Source organism: Durio zibethinus, chromosome 27 (assembly GCF_047325235.1).
Source record: "Durio zibethinus cultivar Kanyao isolate XHJ-2024 chromosome 27, ASM4732523v1, whole genome shotgun sequence".
NCBI classification, from domain to species: domain Eukaryota; kingdom Viridiplantae; phylum Streptophyta; class Magnoliopsida; order Malvales; family Malvaceae; genus Durio; species Durio zibethinus.
The window spans coordinates 16,122,239-16,143,117 of record NC_143188.1 but is presented as its reverse complement, the minus strand read 5'-3'; the positions used below and the strand labels follow the sequence as shown (position 1 = coordinate 16,143,117).

The 20,879-nt window shown below is 29.5% G+C and overlaps 1 protein-coding gene, 1 long non-coding RNA gene and 1 pseudogene across 4 annotated transcripts; 2 read left to right on the top strand and 1 right to left on the bottom strand.

Moving 5' to 3' along the window:
- Window positions 1-3,502: 3,502 nt before the first annotated feature.
- LOC111279535 (vacuolar protein sorting 38-like) lies at window positions 3,503-6,641 on the bottom strand. Its single transcript, XM_022866481.2, has 3 exons — window positions 6,234-6,641; window positions 5,743-5,970; window positions 3,503-3,874 (listed from the first exon to the last, which is right to left on the bottom strand). Exons 1-3 carry the CDS (start codon window positions 6,315-6,317, stop codon window positions 3,758-3,760), a joined length of 429 nt encoding a protein of 142 aa, XP_022722216.2. The 5' UTR covers window positions 6,318-6,641; the 3' UTR covers window positions 3,503-3,757.
- Window positions 6,642-9,210: 2,569 nt separating this feature from the next.
- On the top strand, window positions 9,211-10,163 carry LOC149511057 (cuscuta receptor 1 pseudogene; annotated as a pseudogene).
- Window positions 10,164-14,577: 4,414 nt separating this feature from the next.
- On the top strand, window positions 14,578-19,260 carry LOC149511056 (uncharacterized). Of its 3 annotated transcripts, XR_016334772.1 has the most exons (3): window positions 14,578-15,114; window positions 15,731-18,482; window positions 18,990-19,260. It is a non-coding gene; the product is annotated as an uncharacterized LOC149511056 (long non-coding RNA). The 3 variants fall into 3 exon arrangements; XR_016334771.1 differs by having other exon boundaries at window positions 14,578-18,482; XR_016334773.1 differs by having other exon boundaries at window positions 14,578-18,482; window positions 18,564-19,260.
- Window positions 19,261-20,879: the final 1,619 nt, after the last annotated feature.

The following is a 20,879-nucleotide window of genomic DNA, read 5'->3' as shown; positions in this document are numbered from 1 at the left end:
TAGTATCATTGATGGGTGTGGTGGACCGGCAGTTGGATCAAAGGAGGGGCTTACCTAGGGCACATTGACAGGTGCAACTGGAAGGGTGATTTCAGTTATTTATCCTGCTTAACTTTTAACTGTATGATTATCTTTGTAGCATGAGGTTCTCGAGGTTTTACAGCTGTTCCAAGCATCACAGTTTATCTCTAGTCTTTTTGAAATTCGGTATTCGTCTTTCATATAGAACCATTAAGAAATTGATGGCAGAATATTTTACATTTTCTGGACTTCTGTCTTATGAAAAATTTTAAGCAGATTTTTCCAATAGCGGTAGAGTAATACCATACTAATGCATGGAAAGTGGTCTAATTTGATAGAACCAAATTGTGCTCGGTGATCTTTTTGGTGCGAAAGAAGAATATCATGAAGTGGGGGTGTTACTCCCTGTCGAAGATAGAAAGCCTTAATGTTAGGGATTTAACTGGAAATTGAGGTGTAATAATTCTAAAGATGTGAAATGGGGGGAATTGGTGAATCTTTGCATACTGCTTATGCGTTCCTTAAAATTTTATCTAAGATTGTCAAGTCAGAAGTATCATATAGAATGTTTGCTGGACATGGTAGTTCTAAAATTATAGACAAGGGGACATTCAAATAGGTGAAAGGGTAGGGAACCATGGGGCTTTAATATGTGCAAAGCAACATACGTATACTGCTTGGTACTTTGAATGTTTCTATGAGTAGCATGAACAATGAATTTGACCTTTAGGTAGAAATTGAATTGTTGATTAGGGTCTTAAAGAAGATCTTGTGAGGTTTAAGCAAGCAAATCCAGGGTAGTTATATGTTTCAAAGTTGCTGTGAATCTGATAGACTAAAGGAAACCTGATAACATAAAAGACATAAAATAAGACTCTTGACTTCTTGAATTTTCAGTAAAGCGGGAAACTGGTAAATCACCCTTAACCCATATAATTCTAAAGATTCTTTTCCTTTTGATTGCTAGGTAGGGGAAACTAAAAGTAATCATTTTGTGCTGATGGCTGATATTCGATGTCTGTTCATGTTAGCTTCTTTCACTGGCTCTACCTGCACTCTTACCCGGAGGTCAGTGTCCCTTCTATATCTTATATTAAATGGTCCACCTTATAGCTATGAGTCAATGAAGAAATCACTTGGTAATTAAGAAAGCATCCATATCTAAGACAAAATGAGAGTGTTATGGTTTTTCTTAATTTTTGCTTAGATAAGCCTTGACTGATATCTCTTCGTACATACAAGAAATAGTTCCCTGGATGGACTTGGATTTAATTTTAGTGGATTATAAATGAGTAGTCAGACTGAAAGCCAATAATTGGATATTTCAAGTTGGAAATCATCTTAGAGTTCACTATGGATCACTCTGTCTGTGTGTTGGAACTAGCTAAAATGCAACATCCAGGTGTTGCTTTGAGTACTGATATATCATATTTCAATATGGTTTGTTCCATATTTTCTACAGATTAAACGAGTCTCTTACTTCATCCACGCCTACTTCATTGGATCCTTTTTCCCATTTAAAGCATCAATCTATTTTGGTGTCATTAATTATCATCTTATCGTCATGGTTTACCTTTGGTTTTTCTGGAGGATCCAATTCCAAAGTGGTACCATGGTGCTAGGATAAGAGGCTTATTGCAATTAGACTATCGTATTATAATGTGGCTCTCTGAATCCCCCGTCCTTGCCTCCCTGGATTTAGAAGTGATAAAATCCATGTAGCACCTCCCAGAATTGAACTCTTCTGGTGAAGTATTACTTAGCCGTGCTAACTGAAGTCTTCTAACATTGCTCTCCTTATAAGGTAACTAAGCTAAATAGGGAACTCAATTATTTTGTTTGCTTAGAATGTTAAGGTTATTTTCTAAAACCTTCTAAAAAATTGAGGTGATAGAGGCAAAACAACTTAGAAGATTGACATAGAATAAAAAAATGGGAGAAGAGAGAGCTTGCCACTATGAATATAAAAATTTTCCTCTGGCTGTGTGTATTCTACACCTTTTAGCTTTTGTTATGTGTGCTTGATTGTCAATGATGAGTTATTACCTTCTTCGTTTTTCATTTTCAGGGTCCTTTTTTTTTGTTTGGTATCAATGTAAATGATTGTTGATAAGCTGGCTGGCATTTATCTTGATTCCTTTACCGTTTAGCTTGGGGTAATTATACTTTGTAATAATAATATTAATTTTTTTAATTTTTGACCGTAGTTGAAAAGTAGGCGGTATGAACTTTACCAACACGGTATGCTATCCTTTTAGTCTGAATTTTAAATTGGGTTGAAGTTCAACTTATGTCTTATGTTCTTTTTTCTGTTGGTTAAAAGAAAAGGGAAAAAGGAAAAGCCAGTTATGTTATTGATATTCTTTTTATGTTGTCCAGTTGGTAAAAGAGAATTCAGTTGAGAATAATATGGTCATTACATGTATGTTACAGGTTTTGGAAATCATTTAACCTGAAATGCCTGTATATATGGTGTTGCAACGTGGATATCCACCAACATCGACAGGTCCTAAGCCGAGCAAACTACTGCAAAAGAATAATGTAGTGATAACAACTTCAAGTTGTGATCTGTGTTTTCAGTTGCGAGGCTTGCGTGATGGTGTCTCAACTCTCTCAACTAAGTTTTGCAGACCCTTAGTCAATTGCTGGGTCGATTGGAATGGAATTGGGCAAGAGGGGAGTTTGCAAATTCCAACACTGGCACTTTCCAAGAGATGGTTTTGAGAACCAAACTCAGGTAAGTGATGGCTATTGGGTTGAACATTCCATTAGATTTGGGTTTCAGCGGTGTTCTAGCCTTTCCTCTTCTCAATACAATCTATTTGATCCATTTTTTACAAAAATAACAATACTTTACGAAGAGGCTATTTTTTACAAGTATAACATTCTCTTACAAATAAAATAAAATTCGATTGATACTTTTAAATAGAATTGATAATTCATATTATTGTATTGTGTAAAATATTATATTTATATCATATTTTATATTAAAATAATATATTACAATTTTAGAAAAACATAAAATTTAATTTTTTAATTTTTTTAAAAAATTTAAATTATATTATTTTTATATCTTTTTGTTGTATCATATTTTAAAATGACAAATTTAATTTTAAGTTTAGGATCCATTTGACCCATCTATTTATATCCAAATCAATCATTTTTACTGTTTAAAAATATTAAAAATTATTTTTATATTAATAATATTAATATGTTCTAAAATATTTGAATTTTAAATTTAGATAAAAAAATATTTATTACCGTAAAAATAATCCATTGTTGCCCAAAAAAAAAATCCAGATCAAGTCAAGTAAAACCTGACCCTTAAAATCCAACTCCAATGAAATTCGATTAGACATTAAACTATCATTTTATACCAAAAGGTTTATCTTGCAAAGTTTAGTTCGGTTTTTAGAACTTCTTTCTCACGTAACATTTATACACAACAATCTAATTTCCCTATCTTCTCAACTTATATTCTCACCAAAAAAACATATATTAAAACGAATCCAGAAAGGGAACCATCCGAACCTGAATTTTTACTGTAACATCAAACAATCTGCTCCTTAGAAATCAACTCTAGGCTTGATTTTGTAACAACCAAACTGTGATCCTTTTTTAAGGCTTTATGAAAGGTGCTTGGTCAAAAATTTGCACCCGGATCGTGTGTGAAGAATTATAAGTTGTCCATTTACACTGTAATTAACTAATTAAGTTTACCTTAGTAAATCAAATTTCATGAATCCATAAATTCTGAAGATTGGACAGTCCTCATAAGCTCCTTCAAATTTGCAAGCACATGTCGCGGTCCTAAGCTCTTGATGCCGATGAAATTCAAAAGTTGCTCTATATCCTGCAAACACAGGGAAGACTTTTGTGAATTCATTTCAAAATGAATATTTGAAAAAATATATATATAATTAAAATGTCATGCATCTCAACAAACATTTTTTTGTACAAAAAAAAAAAAAAGCTGTAGCCCAAAAATAGAGAAAGAACTTGTAGGTACTAAAATTTGAATCTTATATCTGTTAAATCTCGCTTATGATTGCATAAACAATTGATTTAACTCAAGAAACATTTTGCAAAAAGGAACATTGACTAACTCTTAAAAACATTAGTACAACAAATTAAGACGAGGATGAATGCTAGCTTGACCCATTGAGATTTGTCACGCACCCATACATTCATATGAATATGAAGTTGGTCACAAATATACATTTCTAACCCATTTGCAGTATGTTGGCCTTCTATGCTCAGATAAGAAAATTTAACATTAATATTTCAAGATTCCTTAACAGATAATTATAAGGTTAGTATGTGTTAGTCTCATTTGAGAAGTATCCACTCTTTCTCTACTTTTGTTCTTCCTTACAAACCCCTTTTAACCTAAAATGATATTTGGCCTTAACCATATTCAGTAAAATATAAATAGACCATGGAGACAAGCAACTTAATCTGGTCTACCAATGATTGACTGAACTCCCTTCTATATAAGTGTTCAGGTTTAATGCTTGCCATATTTGAAATTGATTAACAACATCATAAAAACTTCAATAGTTAGTTACCATAAAATGGCAATTTCTTTCATTAAAATGTTACAAATATCAGAACAGCTAGAAGATATACAATGGTAAAACAAGTAAACAAGCAGAATGTTACATAGTGGTTTACACTTGATACACTAATGTAACAATTACAAGTGGATTGGGAAACTATTTCCGATTAAGGAGTTGGGAATAGAATTATTTTATATGACAAACAAAGATTAAAATTTTAAAGAGAAGGGGACATAAGAGGAGAAAGAGAAGGGACCAAAATTGGAAACTCAAATAATTTGCATGTTTCCCAATTAGCCTTTTGATAATTTAGGAGACAGGAGATTTTGAGTGCTATTGGATGTAAGGTCTGACCATCATCACGGTTTTTCCTATTTAGTGAATAATTCTATATCAGACATTTAAGAATAAGGACTGAGCAAATTAAAATTCATTGATGTGCAAGAATTAGATTATTAGAACAAACAGAAACTTAGTAAAAGATAAACCACATAGAAAGTTAGAAGCAGTGTAAACTTATTACAATAATGTAAGTGGATTATAAGTGAGCATTTCTCCTTAAGGAATTTGCTACTAAGGCATTATAAACAAAAGAGAAGAAAAGAATAAACTTCTGGAAAGAATTTTCAAAGTAGGGAAACAAGGGACGAGGAAGAGAAAGGGCCAGAAACTGGAAAAACAAAAGTTTGGTCATTACCTTTCCCATTTAGATGTTTAGCTGAGTTATGGGGAATGGGATTTGAGTGCCAGACCTCTTTTAGACGTAAGGTGTGGCTATTATCACATTTTTCAAATCTGTTGATAATCCTTCATCTCATCTCATAGTTAAAAATAAGGATTTCATGTTACACTCTGATATGGCTGGTGACATTTATAGATTGTCTTAAGAGCCTATTCCATGAAACTGGATGAAATTAAATACAAAATCTACGGACTTTTCAACCATGATGATGAATCTTATTAGCCACCGCCAACAACATAATATGACTTGTAAAGGCCGAAAACAAACAAGCACTCTTTTTCAAAGCTGTGGATGAACAGCATCTTATAGTAACTGTAAAGGACAAGCAAACTTTGAAGAGGTTTGAATCCAATAACATACATAAAAAAATGCAAAAAGGAGAATAATTCACCAAAAAAATGATAGCATTTGAAAACTCACCTTGTTCAACAAGAATACTGCATATGCTGCTTTTGTTGTGTCTTGACCTTCTAAAAACAATGGAAATTCTGCAGGCTTTACATTTGCAGAAAGTGATGTATTCCATGACAAATCAGAAGATGTAGGCTCTACTGAAGGCGCATGGTTGTTAATGTATGAGTAAGAACCACCCAAGTGCAGAGGATAACGTAAGGGAACTTGTAAATAGGATGCAATTAGTGAAACAGCCTGTAAATGAAGAATTAGCGAGAAACAAGAAAGAATAATTAGGTATAATTAAAATTATTGCCTCAGCAAGAGAAACAAGCTATCAAGACTGTGCCCAAGATACTATATTTCCATTTAAGCAATATAAAATAACAGCATTATCCTTGAGCAACAAGGGATTGTAGGTGGTATATACAAAACTTGATGCCTATAGCTTGATATTATCAGAAAACAAATTCAGTAATAAAGGATAACTTTATATTAACCAAAGGAATAGAACTCACATGTGCAACATATCCTAAGGCAGTTGCAGATCTCTGAACCTCCTTTTTGCCAGTGAAAAAACTCATCTTTGTAAAAGGAAGCATGGGGAGATTCAGACCTAAAATTATCAAGGATCCTTGGTTAATGGGCTTAGATACAGAAGAATTCCCTGGTGAAGACAACAACAAAAGGAACTTGGCATCAGCATCAACAAAAGGAACTTAGATACAGAATATGCAATTAAATATAATGTAAGTACAAGATATCCAAAACCCGAAACTATTAGCACGTTACCTAGTGTACCACTGCTTGGATAGGATTTAACAAAGTCGATCTATTACTTTTTTTTCCCAGACTTAGGTGCTTTTACCAAGTTAAGGGAACTGGATATGAGCTATAATGATCTGAATGAATTTGTGACCTGTAAAGGTATGGATATAAGTAAATTTTCTATTTTTATTTGTGGGTTTTATAATGATGTAGATGTTTTAATGATCAACAAATTTAGCATATTAAAATTTAATACTCAATTTTTTAAAGGAAGAAATTAATTATTTATTATATGTTTTTTACTACAATATTACAATTCTCTAATTATAATAAAGAATTACATAAAAATTCACCATGTGACCTTCACATAAAATTTTGCTAGACCTCACGTAATTTTGAATTGTGATTACTTAATTGTATTACAATGATTTTAAGTGAAATGCTCTCATTAAACCCAATTTTTTAAAGGAAGAAATACATTATAATTTGATTACTAATAAGAAATTATATATATTTGCATTAGATAAGTGCATTCTTTAAGAAGTGTTGCCGCTGCATACCAAATATTTCCTTTTTTATTTGTATTAGCTTGTTGTGTCTTAGAGTTGGACTTGTTTGCCTTTTCATGTTACAGTTTTGTTTGATTTTCCCCTTTTTGATTGTTTCGTATATTAAAATTTATATTAAAAATTGTTAACATTTCAATATTCTTCTCTATTAAAAATTCATCTTGCATAAATCTTGGAAATACAATCTTATCAATTAAAATAAAAATTTACTATTATTTATTTTTTCTATTTACAGAATATAAGAGATTGAAAAAGATAAAAGTTCTTCGTCTAAATGGGGTTTTCACCAATGGAAGCATTCCATTATTGCTAAAATTAGTAAAGGCATTCCCATCGGTTAAGACCTTCTATCTACAAAGGAATTACTTAAACAAGACTATGGCTACTCAAGATCAAGTTAAGTCATTAATTTATTCCAAAAGGACTAAAACTTAGTAGATGTTTGTTGATTAACATCTAATAATACCTCCTATGCTATGATTACTTAGAATTGCATGTGTGGAGCAATGTGGAAGAAATATTTCTAGACGGTTCTTATCTCAACAACAACATTTTGCAAAGCATTGGAGTATTCACTTCTTTTAAAACTTTGTCTTTACGTAACTGTGGACTTATGGGTTCCTTACCTAATCAAGGTAAATTAAAGACTCTATAATTTCTCCAATATAACTCATGGAATACATCTATTTCCAATAATCCTTTATTCTATTTCTTTCATCTAATATCTTTTATATATATTCTGTTTTGAAAATCAAAATTTAATTAAAATTTCTTCCATGAATTTATAAAATTTTCAGGTTGGTGTGATCTAAGGAACCTTAAGAGTTTGGATATCAGTTGGAATGCACTTGAGGGGATACTTCCTTATTGTTTGGGTAACTTGACATCTTTTCTTGAGTTAGATATCTCCGACAATCAATTTATTGGAAATTTGACTCCTTTAGCAAATCTTTCATCACTTAGATTTGTCTCCATTTTAAGAAATCATTTGCAAATTTCAATGCCGTTCTTGTCACTTGCAAACCTTCCAAATCTCAAGTTTCTTTTGGCTGATGAAAACAAGATAGTAATGGAACATAATTCCTTTCATACTTCAATTCCGAAGTTCCAACTAAACATCATCAGTTTGTCAGAATGTATAACAGACAAAGGACTTAGTCTACAACCTCCTAAGTTCCTTTATTACCAATATGACTTGAGATATGTTGATCTTTCCCATAACAATTTCAGTGGAACAGTCCCGTTGTGGTTGTTGGAAAATAACACAAAATTAGAAGAACTCTTCTTGTTGGGCAATTCTTTCATCGGTCCTCTCTTGTTACCACAACTTCCTAATCTTAATATGTCTGTAATTGACATATCTAATAACAAATTACAAGGTCAAATTCCAACAAATATATGTTCAACTTTTCCAAACTTGGAATGGTTATTCATATCTAAGAATGCCTTTAAAGGTAATATCCCTCCTTGTTTAAGTGGCATGAACATTTTATTAATTTTAGACCTATCGGGCAATCATTTGTCTGGAAGAGTACCAGAAGAGTTGATCAAGAGAAGCTCATTAGATATTCTTAGGCTATCAAATAACAACCTAAGTGGAAAAATTGTTCCTATGATGTTCAACACAAGCAAGTTGTCAAATTTGTATTTGGATGACAATAATTTTGCTGGAGAGATTCCTGATATTGATGTCTCTGCTATTGATTTTTCACATTCATCACTAGAGGATATTGATTTCAGTAATAACAGTTTTAATGGAAAGCTCCCAAGATGGATAGGGAATTTATCGCATTTGAAGAGATTGGCATTGTCCAACAACCATTTCGAAGGTTCTATTCCAATGGAATTGTGCAACTTGTATGAACTTGAATTTTTGGAGCTTTCTGAAAACAATTTATCTGGCTCTATTCCTTCTTGTTTCAATCCACCATATTTGAGACATGTCCACGTGTAGAGAAACAAACTAAGTGGTCCATTGACACTTGCTTTTAATAGCTCTTCATTAGTGACATTAGATCTTAGAGGGAATAATTTGACCAGTAATATTCCAAAATGGATTGGCACATTTTTTGCTTTAAGCGTCCTTCTTTTGAAAGATAATCATCTAGACGGTGGAATTCTAGTTCAATTGTGCAAGTTGTATTCATTGAGCATCATAGATCTTTCTGAAAATATGTTTTCCGGTCCTATACCTTCTTGTTTGGGTAATTTAACTCTGGCAAAGAAGAAGGAGAAGTCTTCCATACATGTTTCTTGGTATATACCAAATTCAAGAAAGGGTCTACCAATATACGCTCCAATTTATTTATATCATTATCCTAATAGCTACATGGAAGAAATGATAAAGTTTACAACAAAGAACGTGTCCTATACATACAGTGGTGACATTCTTGAGTACATGTCTGGGATTGATTTATCTTGTAACAGGTTAACTGGGAAAATCCCACTCGAACTAGGAAACTTGAGTGAAATCCTTTCGTTAAACTTATCTCACAATAACTTGGTCGGAGTTATACCTTCATCATTTTCACAACTTAAGCAAATTGAGAGTTTGGACCTTTCTTACAACAACTTGAGTGGTAGAGTCCCTATACAGTTGGTTGAGTTGAACTTCCTGGAGGTTTTCAACGTGGCACACAATAACTTGTCAGGTAGTACTCCAGAACGAAAAGCTCAGTTTAGGACCTTTGATGAAAGCAGCTACGAGGGAAACCCTCTTCTCTGTGGGCCTCCATTGCAAAATAACTATTCTAAAACTGAGTCACCACCAACAGTATCGACTGCAACAGACAATGAAGGAGAAGGTAGTTTCATGGCCACATATGTTTTTTGTGTGAGCTTTCTGGTTTCATATGTAATTGTTTTATTGGGAATTTTTGTTGTTCTATACATAAATCCATATTGGCGACAAGCATGGTTTTCTTTCATTGAGAGTTGCATCACTACCTGTTGCTACTCAATTGTGGGCAATTTTCTTGAGTTTTACATCTTCAAAAGATGTGCTTAGGTGTCATGGGAGCTCTTATGATTTGCCTTTTGTTTGAATGTGGTGAAGACTTGCATAAAGTTGATTTTTGTTGTCAGAAGAAGTTTGGTGATTTGATCTTTTAAATGAGGGATTTCTTTTAGCTGACTGTTCTATTAAGATAGTTGTGGGAAGAGTTGTGGATTTGGTTACTCAGATTGCTTAGAAAGAGTACTTTAATGATTTTGCACTTTCAACAGAGCTTTTTGTCTCTGTCAAAACTCTGTTTTTGGTATTTGTTTTATTTTGAAGGAAGCCTGTGGCTTTGTGTCTTGTTGATTTTATTTTGTATACAAATATTTGGTTCTCTATTCTCCATCATCTACAACTTATTATTAATATCTTTTCCAAGTTATTATTCAAATAGGCAAATTTTTCCTCCTAAGTTTTTACTTTCTTTTGAGCTTCTAGTAAATGATTTCTGGCATAAATTGTAGCGAAGGCAAAGATTGCTGGCTATGGCCTACCAAGAACATTTCTAAAGTTGTATTGGTTGGATTCATTTGTTTTAACTAGATTTTATATCAATCGTAAAAAGCTTTTTCAATTTTTTTTTATGCTTAAAAAATTAGATTTTAAACAAAAACAATACTAATTGTATTAGTAAGAATTTGAATTTTAAATGAAATACATCACAATAAGTCAATAATTAAGAATATACAAAATTTTTAAAAGAAATTTTATTAATATGAAATAGTTAATAATGTGTTTTTTTTATTTATTTATCAATTTCTCATTTCTTGCTCTTTTATAGAGGTTTTATTTTTATTTAAAATTACTTAATATTTGTTGTCTTTCGAAAATTAGTATTAGTTTATAAAATGGGGCCAAATAAACATTGATCGTTGAAAATATTATTTTGATGGCAAAATGCAAATATTTTCTTTTATAAGGTTACAAATTATTTCAAAATAAAAAATCAGGTATATATATCTCATACACATGCAAATACCATCAACTAAATAAATTACATGCAGAATCTTTTAAAGGAACGATGAATATAGGGTATTAGCCAATGAGATCATGACTTAGTAGTTATGTTATATAGGGTGTTAGTTAATGAGATCATGACTAACACCCTCATCCTCTTTCACCGCAAAGAACTTATGTGTAAATTTGATCACATATAAACCAATAAATAATCATAAAATAAGTACACCAGGTCTACAAATAATTAATAATTGGTATACAAAGATTACAAAAAATTAAACACATTTTATTATTTCTAATAAAATTGATTATATTATTTTTTTAAATATTTATTTTTAAATCATTGATTAATGGAGAATGAGAAAAGATTAAAATTAATCTATACCTTACAACTAAGGATCCAGAACATCAACTTCACATTTGTAAATTGAATTACTTAATTTCATTTAATGACACTTGTCCTAAAAAATTATATAAGGTTTGCATCTATGAAGTATCGATTGGAGACTACGGCTATAGTCAGGGGCGTAGATATGACTATATATATATATATATATATTCATAGAACCTTTTGGTTTTTTTTTCCACATTGATCCAACTAAATTTAAATAAAAATATAAAAAATAAAAAATAAAAACTATATATATTCATAGAAATTTTTGGTTTTTTTTTTCTACATTGATTCCACTAAATTTAAATAATAATAAAAATTTAAAAAAATTTCTCTATTTTATAAAACAAAATACAAGTGAATGACTAAAAAAAAAAGTCAAATTTATTATACTATAATAGTTGTCCAATTATGTACATGGATACACTCAAACAATTATATATAGAGGTTAGCAATTATAAAATAATGTTATTCAATTTTTTTTCTAATAAAGGGGGAAGATATATTTAAATTTATAGTTTATATTTTAGATTTGGGGAAAGGAGATTAGGTTGGGTTAAATTAATGCTAGAGGGGTTTATCATTTATAATTTTTTTAAAAATATAGTCTATGTATATATTGTTGAATTATATAAAAAGTGCTAATAATCTTGTAGTTATTTGGTAGTTAATAGAGCATTAAACTCCTAATTTTTATGATCATAATTTTATTCTTGACATATTCAAATATCAAAAAATTAAGAGTTTAAATTTATATTAGAATGATCACTGATAAGTGTTATACACTTACCAACACCAAATCAATAATGATTTTAAATCTTAACACTAATTAACTTATTTAAAAATAATTAATTAAAAAAAATTCCCAATGAAGATTTGATTCCATTCTATTTTGTTCTTTGCTATGCCTGTAACTTCTAACAAAAAATGATAAATATTTATGGAAGAGATATCAGAGCCAATAGAAATTAAAGATGTGGTTAAATGAATAGAAGTTTTCAATCTATTTTTTATTAAAAAATTACAGCCTAATCTAAAAGAGGTAATTTTTAATCAAAATTAATGAGAAATTTGAGAAAATGAGAAAAGAGAGAAGAGAAACTTGCTAGAGCTTCTTCATTTTCTCATTAGAGCCCTAATTCATTTTTTTTTTCAATTAATTGTTAGTTATTACTTGTTAAATATGTTAATTAAGGAGAAAGGTTATTATGGATGAGTTTGGTTTCACTTTCATATATAAACAGGTTAATTAAGGAGTAAAGGTTATTAAGGATTAATTTGGTTTCGCTCTCATGTATAGAAGTGTGATATTAGTTTCAATCTTTTAAAAAATTATAATGTGGTATTTTATTATTGATTTTTAAAAATTTACTTTTAGGATCGTTATGATGTTAGTGAAACCCAAAAAAATATACAGTATAAATTTTTTACATATAATTAAATATTATATGACTTCTTAAAAAAAAAAAATTAGCTATGGCATAATTTATGTGGGAAAATGTCTTTGATTTAAGAAGGGATTTCTTTTCGAGCCATTGCTAAGAAAAATGGACATTTCGTGAGGAATTGAGAGTGTCACCTAATGCATCCTTCATGGCAAATAAAGAAAACAACCAATACTTTTTTTTTTCTTCTTTTCCTTTTTTCTATTTTTTCACAAATTTTGGATTGCCATTTTTGTTTAATTTGGGCTTAGAAAGCCCCAAAATAATTTGGATTGCCTTTCTTTTTCTTTTTCCTATTTTGCTCTCTTTTCATTTTTGTTTTTTTGTAAAAATTTGTTTTCTGATGAGCTTGTATCATTAAAAATAAACTTATATTTGTTAAAGGAAATAAATTTTTTCGTAAAAAAAATTACCTTTAGTATTTCCATTTTGATTTATTAGAATTTGAAACATCCAAATATGTGGGTGAAAAGAATAATGTATTGAAAAAAAGTTGTGTTTCAAAAAATATAAATGTAAAAAAGTGTATGTAGGTAGATTTTTTTAAAAGTGGATATATGCATGTATCTTTTAATTTTAAATTTTTTATAATATTTTATTTTATTTTTTTTTTATCAATTTTCCCAACTAAACTTGTGTCATTTGAATCATAACATGAATTTTAACAAAAAATTTTATATTAACACTGGACTTTTAACATAGTGAAAAAAATGTTTTGAACAAAAAATTGTGTTATGAAAAAAACAATATGTAAAAAAAGATGAGTAATTTTTTAAAAGTGAAAACATATTTGTATCTTTTATTTAAATTTTTTATAATAATTTTTTTTCCCAATTCACCCAACTAATTGCTATATATTTGCTTGTCTACTATTATGACTAATGAAATTACACATAACTTGCTTTTAAAAAAGTACACATATAACATTCACATAAAATTCTTGAATTTTTTTAAGTGTATGCTAGAAAAATAGGGTTATATGTTTATAAAAAAGAAAATAAGGTTAAATGTATATGATGTTAGATAAATACAAAAAATCACCAAAAGAAAGTTAAGAATTAAGATGATGATCAATGATTATCAACTAATAATTGATAAAATTAATAGAAGGGATTTTTTACTTGGCACTATAGGAATACTTCTTTTATAAGTAAAAACCAAACTTAATGGATGCATGAATTGTTTTTATTTTTCATACCGGTGCCATTAGAAAAAAAAATTATAATACTTCTTTTTCTTTTTTTTAACTTAAAACTTGTAATATAAAACCTTTACCATTAAATTTTGTAAAAATACATAAATTTATTTATTTATCTACAAAGAATATAATTTAAACATATTTTATTCTTTTAAGATAATTAAAAATATTTTTAAAAATTTACTTGGATTTATTTTTTAAGTAATTTTAAAAATATATTCTTTCATATTATTTGATAATTTTGAAATGTTTTTTACAGAAGTTTTATTTTAATTTTTAATAAAAATAATGTGACAGTGAAAGAATAGGATTAAAATATTTTATGTAATATTTAAATTTTAAAATATTTTAATAAAATATTTAAAATTATAATTTTATTAATTAATATGATACGTTTTTTTGTCAACTGTCTTTATTTAAAATTTACAAAATTAGAAGTAAATATAGATTAATTAATAAATATATAATTTAAAATTATATAAAAAAAAAATTTAATTCGAATATTACCTTCTAATATTTAAATTAAAAACGCCGACAATACCAAACGCAACCGGCAAAATTTCTTCCCTCCGCCACCGCCCCCACCGTTTTCTCTCGGCTCAGTATCGAGCTCCAAATAAACGCATTCCTCAACCAAAATTTTACCCCCCAAAAAAAACTCTTCTCTCTTTCGCTCGTCTCCTCAAACGTCTCTATTTTCCTTTATTCTGCTCTATTTTGAACAAAAAAAGACTTTTCTTTACTTATTTTTCTAATATCTCTCACTATCTCTCTCGATGCCCTAGCCACCTTCCCTCACCGGAACTCCACGGGGCGCGTCGTACCGCCGGCGATATCTGTGGCACTAAACTTCCCGTTTGGTTTGTCTTTTTTCTATTGGATTCTGGAATTATCTTTGAATTTGGATTTGATTACGCAAAAAAATCGAAAATGACGGCGTCGAGGATTTGTTAGGGTTTTAATCTTGATGGCTGGGACTCGTAAAAGGGGAGGGAATAAATCAAAAGTTAAGAATTTAAGTTTAGGAGATCTTGTTCTTGCCAGTCAAGGGTTTCCCTGCTTGGCCTGCCAAGGTCTCTTCCTTTTTCTCTTCCCTTTTATTTTATTATTATTGTTACTTTCTTTCATCCTGAGTTATGGGTACTTTATATTTTGATGATTGAATTTTTAATTTCTTATATGCTTATTTGAATAAATCCATGATGAGTTTGGGATTTTTTTTTTTTTAAAGTTTTGCATGATGTTGTTAAGTTTATTTTATGCTTACATTGTCATACTTTGTGTTTTATTTGTTGCTTTTATACTCAATTTGTTTCCTTTAGTAAATTTTGTTTTATTTTGTGAAAGGCCTATTTTTGGAGTTCAAAGTTTTGCCATGCTTATGTTAGCTTATTGTGTTTTTAGTGTTTCAGGTTTGGTACTTTGCCTGTTTATCAATTGGGTTACTTAATGCAACTATGCAAGTTCTTTTTTTTTTTTGGACTGAAAACAAGTCGGACAAATGTGTGTGTTTTTTTTTTGGCTGCATGCTAGATTTTTTATCCTAGAAAGTGTCATCAGAAATTTAGTGAGGAATTTTCAATTTATTTTTTTGTTTTTATTATTTTGTTACTTAGAACTCAGTTGGTTTGTTGTGATTTTGGTTTATGGTTGGTTTTTGAGGTAGATTCTATGGGCTATAAATTTCAGATTAGCCGGCCTGAAGATTGGGAGCAAGAACCTGACCATAGGAAATATTTTGTCCAATTCTTTGGAACACAAGAAATTAAGTATTTTTGTGTTCAATTTGTACATGTTTGGTGAATGACGGAGATGGCAACATGATGAATAAAGATATGTGATGTCTCTGTTTTAGGGTTTGCATCTGTTTTCAGGTAGGAGAGAAACCACATTTCCCATAAGATGGAACATGAGGTAAATACATGAAAGGTGTTACTGCATAATTTCTTTAAAAAAATATTAATTTTTTTGTATTCCAAATAACTTGTTATCTATGTCAATCCAAGCAGACAAACCTTGACGTACACTTTTTCATTTCCTGTCAATGTTGTTCACATAGGGTGCTTGCTGACTAGAGGATACATTGAAACTGACTTGATTTATTCTATCTCTGTGCTGTCTGTATACATCATTGCTTTTCTTTCCATCCAGCTCCTGTGATCAAGAAATTGTAGGATGCACATTGTAATATCAACAAGGGGAAAATTGTAATAGGTAGGGCTCTATGCTGAGTCCTCTATGTGTTACAGTACTGAACCCTAGGCAGCTCTGTCATTTAGCTTTAGGTTGCATGATATAAACTCACGGAAGCTCACCATTTTAATGTTCAGGGAGTACTCTTTCGCAGATGTGATAGTCATGCAGATTATCTGGGAATTTTATGTCTTATAGTTTTTTTCATATGATAATTTGAGAAATGGTGAGATGTCCTTTAGGTAACCGACCTTTTCAATCTAGGATGCAGAAAATCAAATATTGATACAATGACAAATGGTGCAATATTTTTCTACTTCTACAGGTTCTTGATATAGAATGTGCATCTTATGTTGCCTTAATTAATCTTTTTTAATGTAATTTTAACATTTGAGTTATTATTTCTTTTGGAGTAGTTAGAGATATCTTTCCTCCATTTTGTGGTTGTTGTTGGCTAACAATGCTTAGGCTCTTAATACATGTGTATTTGTGGGTTGTAGTGAATGTTGAAGTCATATTGTTCAACAAAGCAATGTGTTTAGCCTAATTAGTAGGCATGATCCTTTCTTTACCACTAAATCGTAACTGTGCTGAATTTGAAATTTGGTGTAGCTTTTTTGGTGTTTGAATTGAATGGCATTGCAAATTTACTTTTTTTTTTTTTTATTGTTGGTGTTAAATGGATTTGTGATTTAGTTATTTTTGTATTCTATGTTAGATTTATTCTCACATTTACATTAACATAGAACTTAGAATTATTTTTTAAAATTTATTGTTGATAATGACCAATCTTGATGGAGGATTTATTCGTAGTATATGGCTGTAACACATTTAGGGTGCAATAATGGATCTTTATTTTGTACAATGGAACTTTTATGTTTGTATAATGGATCTTCTTGAATGTTGATTGGACAGTTTTTGCAGCTACAAGTATCTTTAAAAGAAATAAAGTTCAAATGAATCTTGTATATATTTGGAAATAAAAGGTTTTTCAGTTTTACTATCATGTCAATGTTTGCATGAATAAATTACTTAAGTTGTGTCTCAGTAGCCTCCCAAATTCTAACCATGAATTAGAGGAGCATTTCTGGTTCTGGTTATATTCTATATGTTATAGTTGAGCGGATTGAGATTTTAGCTGAAGTTTGTTAAGAGTCAACATGTGGTGGTTTAGATATGGTATGCTCGGAAGCCTTGAGTACTGGTATTTTAAATGCCCTGAAAATGAGTACAGGTGGAGTTTTCCTTAGAAACATTTGCATAAGTCATTTATTTATGTGGAACCATTGAAGTGGTTTTGGGAATATTTTGTTTTCTGGAAACTTTCATCTGTTCAGAGCTTCTTTTGGGATTTTTTTCTTCTAAATTCTTAGACATTTTGTTCTATCCATATTTGCATATTTATAATCATGGTTAAGCTGTGATGCTTAATCCTTAAACCTTGGATGTAAAACTTTATTCCCTTTTGGATCATAATGACTGGACGATGATGCTTCTGCTCCTGAATTATGTAGAAGACATTTTAGTTTGTTGAAAATAGAATCTGTTCTTCCTGTCTTTTGTTTATTTTTTAATAGTTGGTTATATATTTTCTCATATTCCTTTAGGGCATCATGTTCATGCACATGTGAGCAAGTTGATAAATTTAAACATCTGCATCTTTTTTTTTCCCTTAAAGATAGTGTTTATGTAATCAGATTTTCATATTTTTGAAGTTTTTGACTCTGCATTTTTAGTGTAAAAAGGAGCAATGCTTTTCATCCGAGCGAAGAGATGCATGCATGGATCGTTATTTTTTCTTACGCTACTCTTTGAACTTCAATTCACTTGTGTTCTAGTTGTTTTTTTCCCCCCATGTTTTTCTTCTTTTAAAGAGCTTTTGTTGCACCTGGCAATATTCAAGCGTTTACCTTTGAGACAGAGTAAATTGTTGGGTTAAGTATCAAGTTGTTAAAACCAAGTACTTTGTCCAAGCTGTGAAGGAAATCTGTGTGGCATTTGATGAATTACGTAAAGAGAAGTCCATTGGTTTGAGAGATGAAACTGATAGATCAACACCTGGCTGTGAGACTTCATCTGTTGATGGGGTTGAGGATGACGGTGCAAGATGCAAAAATGCATTTGAGAAATCCAAAGATGTTGAACAGCTATGGAAAAAAAAAAAAAAGAAATGAAATGAAGTATGGTTCTCAGGGCATTTGAACTTATGGAAAAGTTAGTGGGAGTGCCAACAAAAACAAGATCCAAGGTAACTATACAATTGGCTGATTTAATGTCTTCTTCGTATGTTGTGGCTCTCTAATTAAATAATGTAATAATTTGTTAATAGGGAAAATAATTATTGAAAATAAACATCCTAATCATGTTATTTACAAGGGATGTGTAGCTGTGGAGAATTTTATTATAACTGCAACAACAGTTGGCTTCCTTAATTTTGCCAAGAATATATTGTCTGAAAATAAGAAATAGATGTGTCCATGAACTAACAGGAGCCAAGCATGGTTAAAACCTTGAAATCTTTAAATTGGTTTAATATTTTAATATTTTAAAATATATTCTAAATAAAATTAAACTTTTTTTTTATTTTATATTAACACAATCGACTTGAGTTGGATTTTTTTGGTTTCATATGTGGTTGTGTTAATAGAAAATTTTTTTCTTTTTTGTTCTTTACAACCATATTGGCGACAATAATCATGGTTTTCTTTAATTGAGGGTTGCATTTTTACCTTTCATTACTCAATTGTGCTTTAAGGTACAGTGAAGATTTTTCTTTCGCATGAATGTGGTGAAGATTTGGATGAAGTTGATTTTTGTTGCCCCAGAGAAAATAAGTTTGTTGATCTTTTAAATGAGAAAATTTTGTTTAGTTGACTGTTTAGTTAATATGGTTAAGGAACAAGTTGTGGATTTGACTACTCAGATTGTATAGAGAGTACTTTGTTGATTTTTTATTTTCAACAAAGCTCTTTGTTTTCCGTCAGAACTCTATTTTTGATTATTGTATTTGCTCTGTTTAGAAGGAAGCCTTGTGTTTTTTTTTTCTTTTATTTTATATTTGTATACAAATATTAAAGTCTTTATTCTTCATCTTTGTCCAAGTTTGGTGTCATTATCTTTTCCAATTTATTATTCGAATTAGCTATTTTTTTCGTTGTTAGTTTTGAGTTTAATTTTGAGCTTTTGATGAATGATTTCGGGCGTAGATTTGTAGTGTATCAGTAAGTAAAAAAGGCAACGATTGCTGGTAGTTACCCCAAATGATTATCTTTAATATGTTTTTGGATTTTTATTTTTCGATTTGAAATTTAATTCAAATTTAATAAAAATATTTAATATTTGAAATTAAATTGAATTGAAGAAAATAAATTGGTCCGAATTGAATATTACATTTTTAAATTGATTTTTAATTTTTTAATTTTTTTTCCTGTCATACTAGTTAGCTTTTCTATACTCTGTTACGAAGAATGATGATGAAATCCTTGTTACTATCAGGAAAAGAGTTCTGACATTAGTAAAATATCCAGAATTGACTCTCTAATGTATAAAAATGGATTACATTTAAGAAAAGCAGATGCATCACCATAAGTAGTAATTAATCAAATTGCGAGAGAAAATTATCTTTTGGCAAGTTCTGTAAAAGTTGTCTTTCTCATATTGTTGGTAAATTGTACTATTTTTCGAATTGACATTTGAATGAAATAATCATTAATATTACATTCTCCCGAACATGATCGAAACGTTATAGAAAAAGTTTATGACGATACGAGTAATATTTTTTTTAGTGTGTAAAATCAAGTAGAGAATAACTTTTTTTTTTAAGAATTATGAGATATAAAATTTAGTTTGTTATTGTTGTTTATTTTACTCAGCTTAATCACATATTTTCATGAGATAAAATATATTTAATTTTATCATTTATATTAATGGAATATAAAATTTTTAAATAAAAATTTAAAAAATCATAAATTAAATTTTATCTATTTTTCATATAACAAAATACAAATAGATGACTAAAAAATTTCAAGCATATTAAACTATAATAATTGTCTAATTATATAAATGGAAAGTAAAAAACAACTATATCTAAAGATGCAATTAAAAAGTAATATTATTCAATTTTTTTAAAAAATAATGGGATAAGTTATATTTTATTTTTTTATTTATATTTTAGATTTGAAGGAAAAAATATTTGATTGGGTTAAATTAATATTCAGGTGTTTATCTCTTATATTCTTTTTATATTCTTTAAAATAAAAATAATCTATTTATATACTATTGAATTATATAAAAAATGTCAATAAATTTGTTGGTAGAGCAATGGAATCTTAATTTCTAATTCAATCATTGACACTTTCACATACAAAAAAAAAAAAATTTAATTATATTCCGATGATACTAAAAAATGAGTTTTTAGGCATCAACTAGAACATGCCACACATAATTATTTAGAAGTATGAATATTATACACTTACCAATATCAAATCAATTCTCATTTGAAATCTTAATACTAGTTAACTTATTTAAAAATAATTAATTAAATAAAATTTTAAAAAATTAGGAAAACTTAAATCGTGTTCTCACATTTTTATCTAAAAAAATTGGATATGGCTAGCATCTTAAAATTTTATGTTCGGGCAAATCG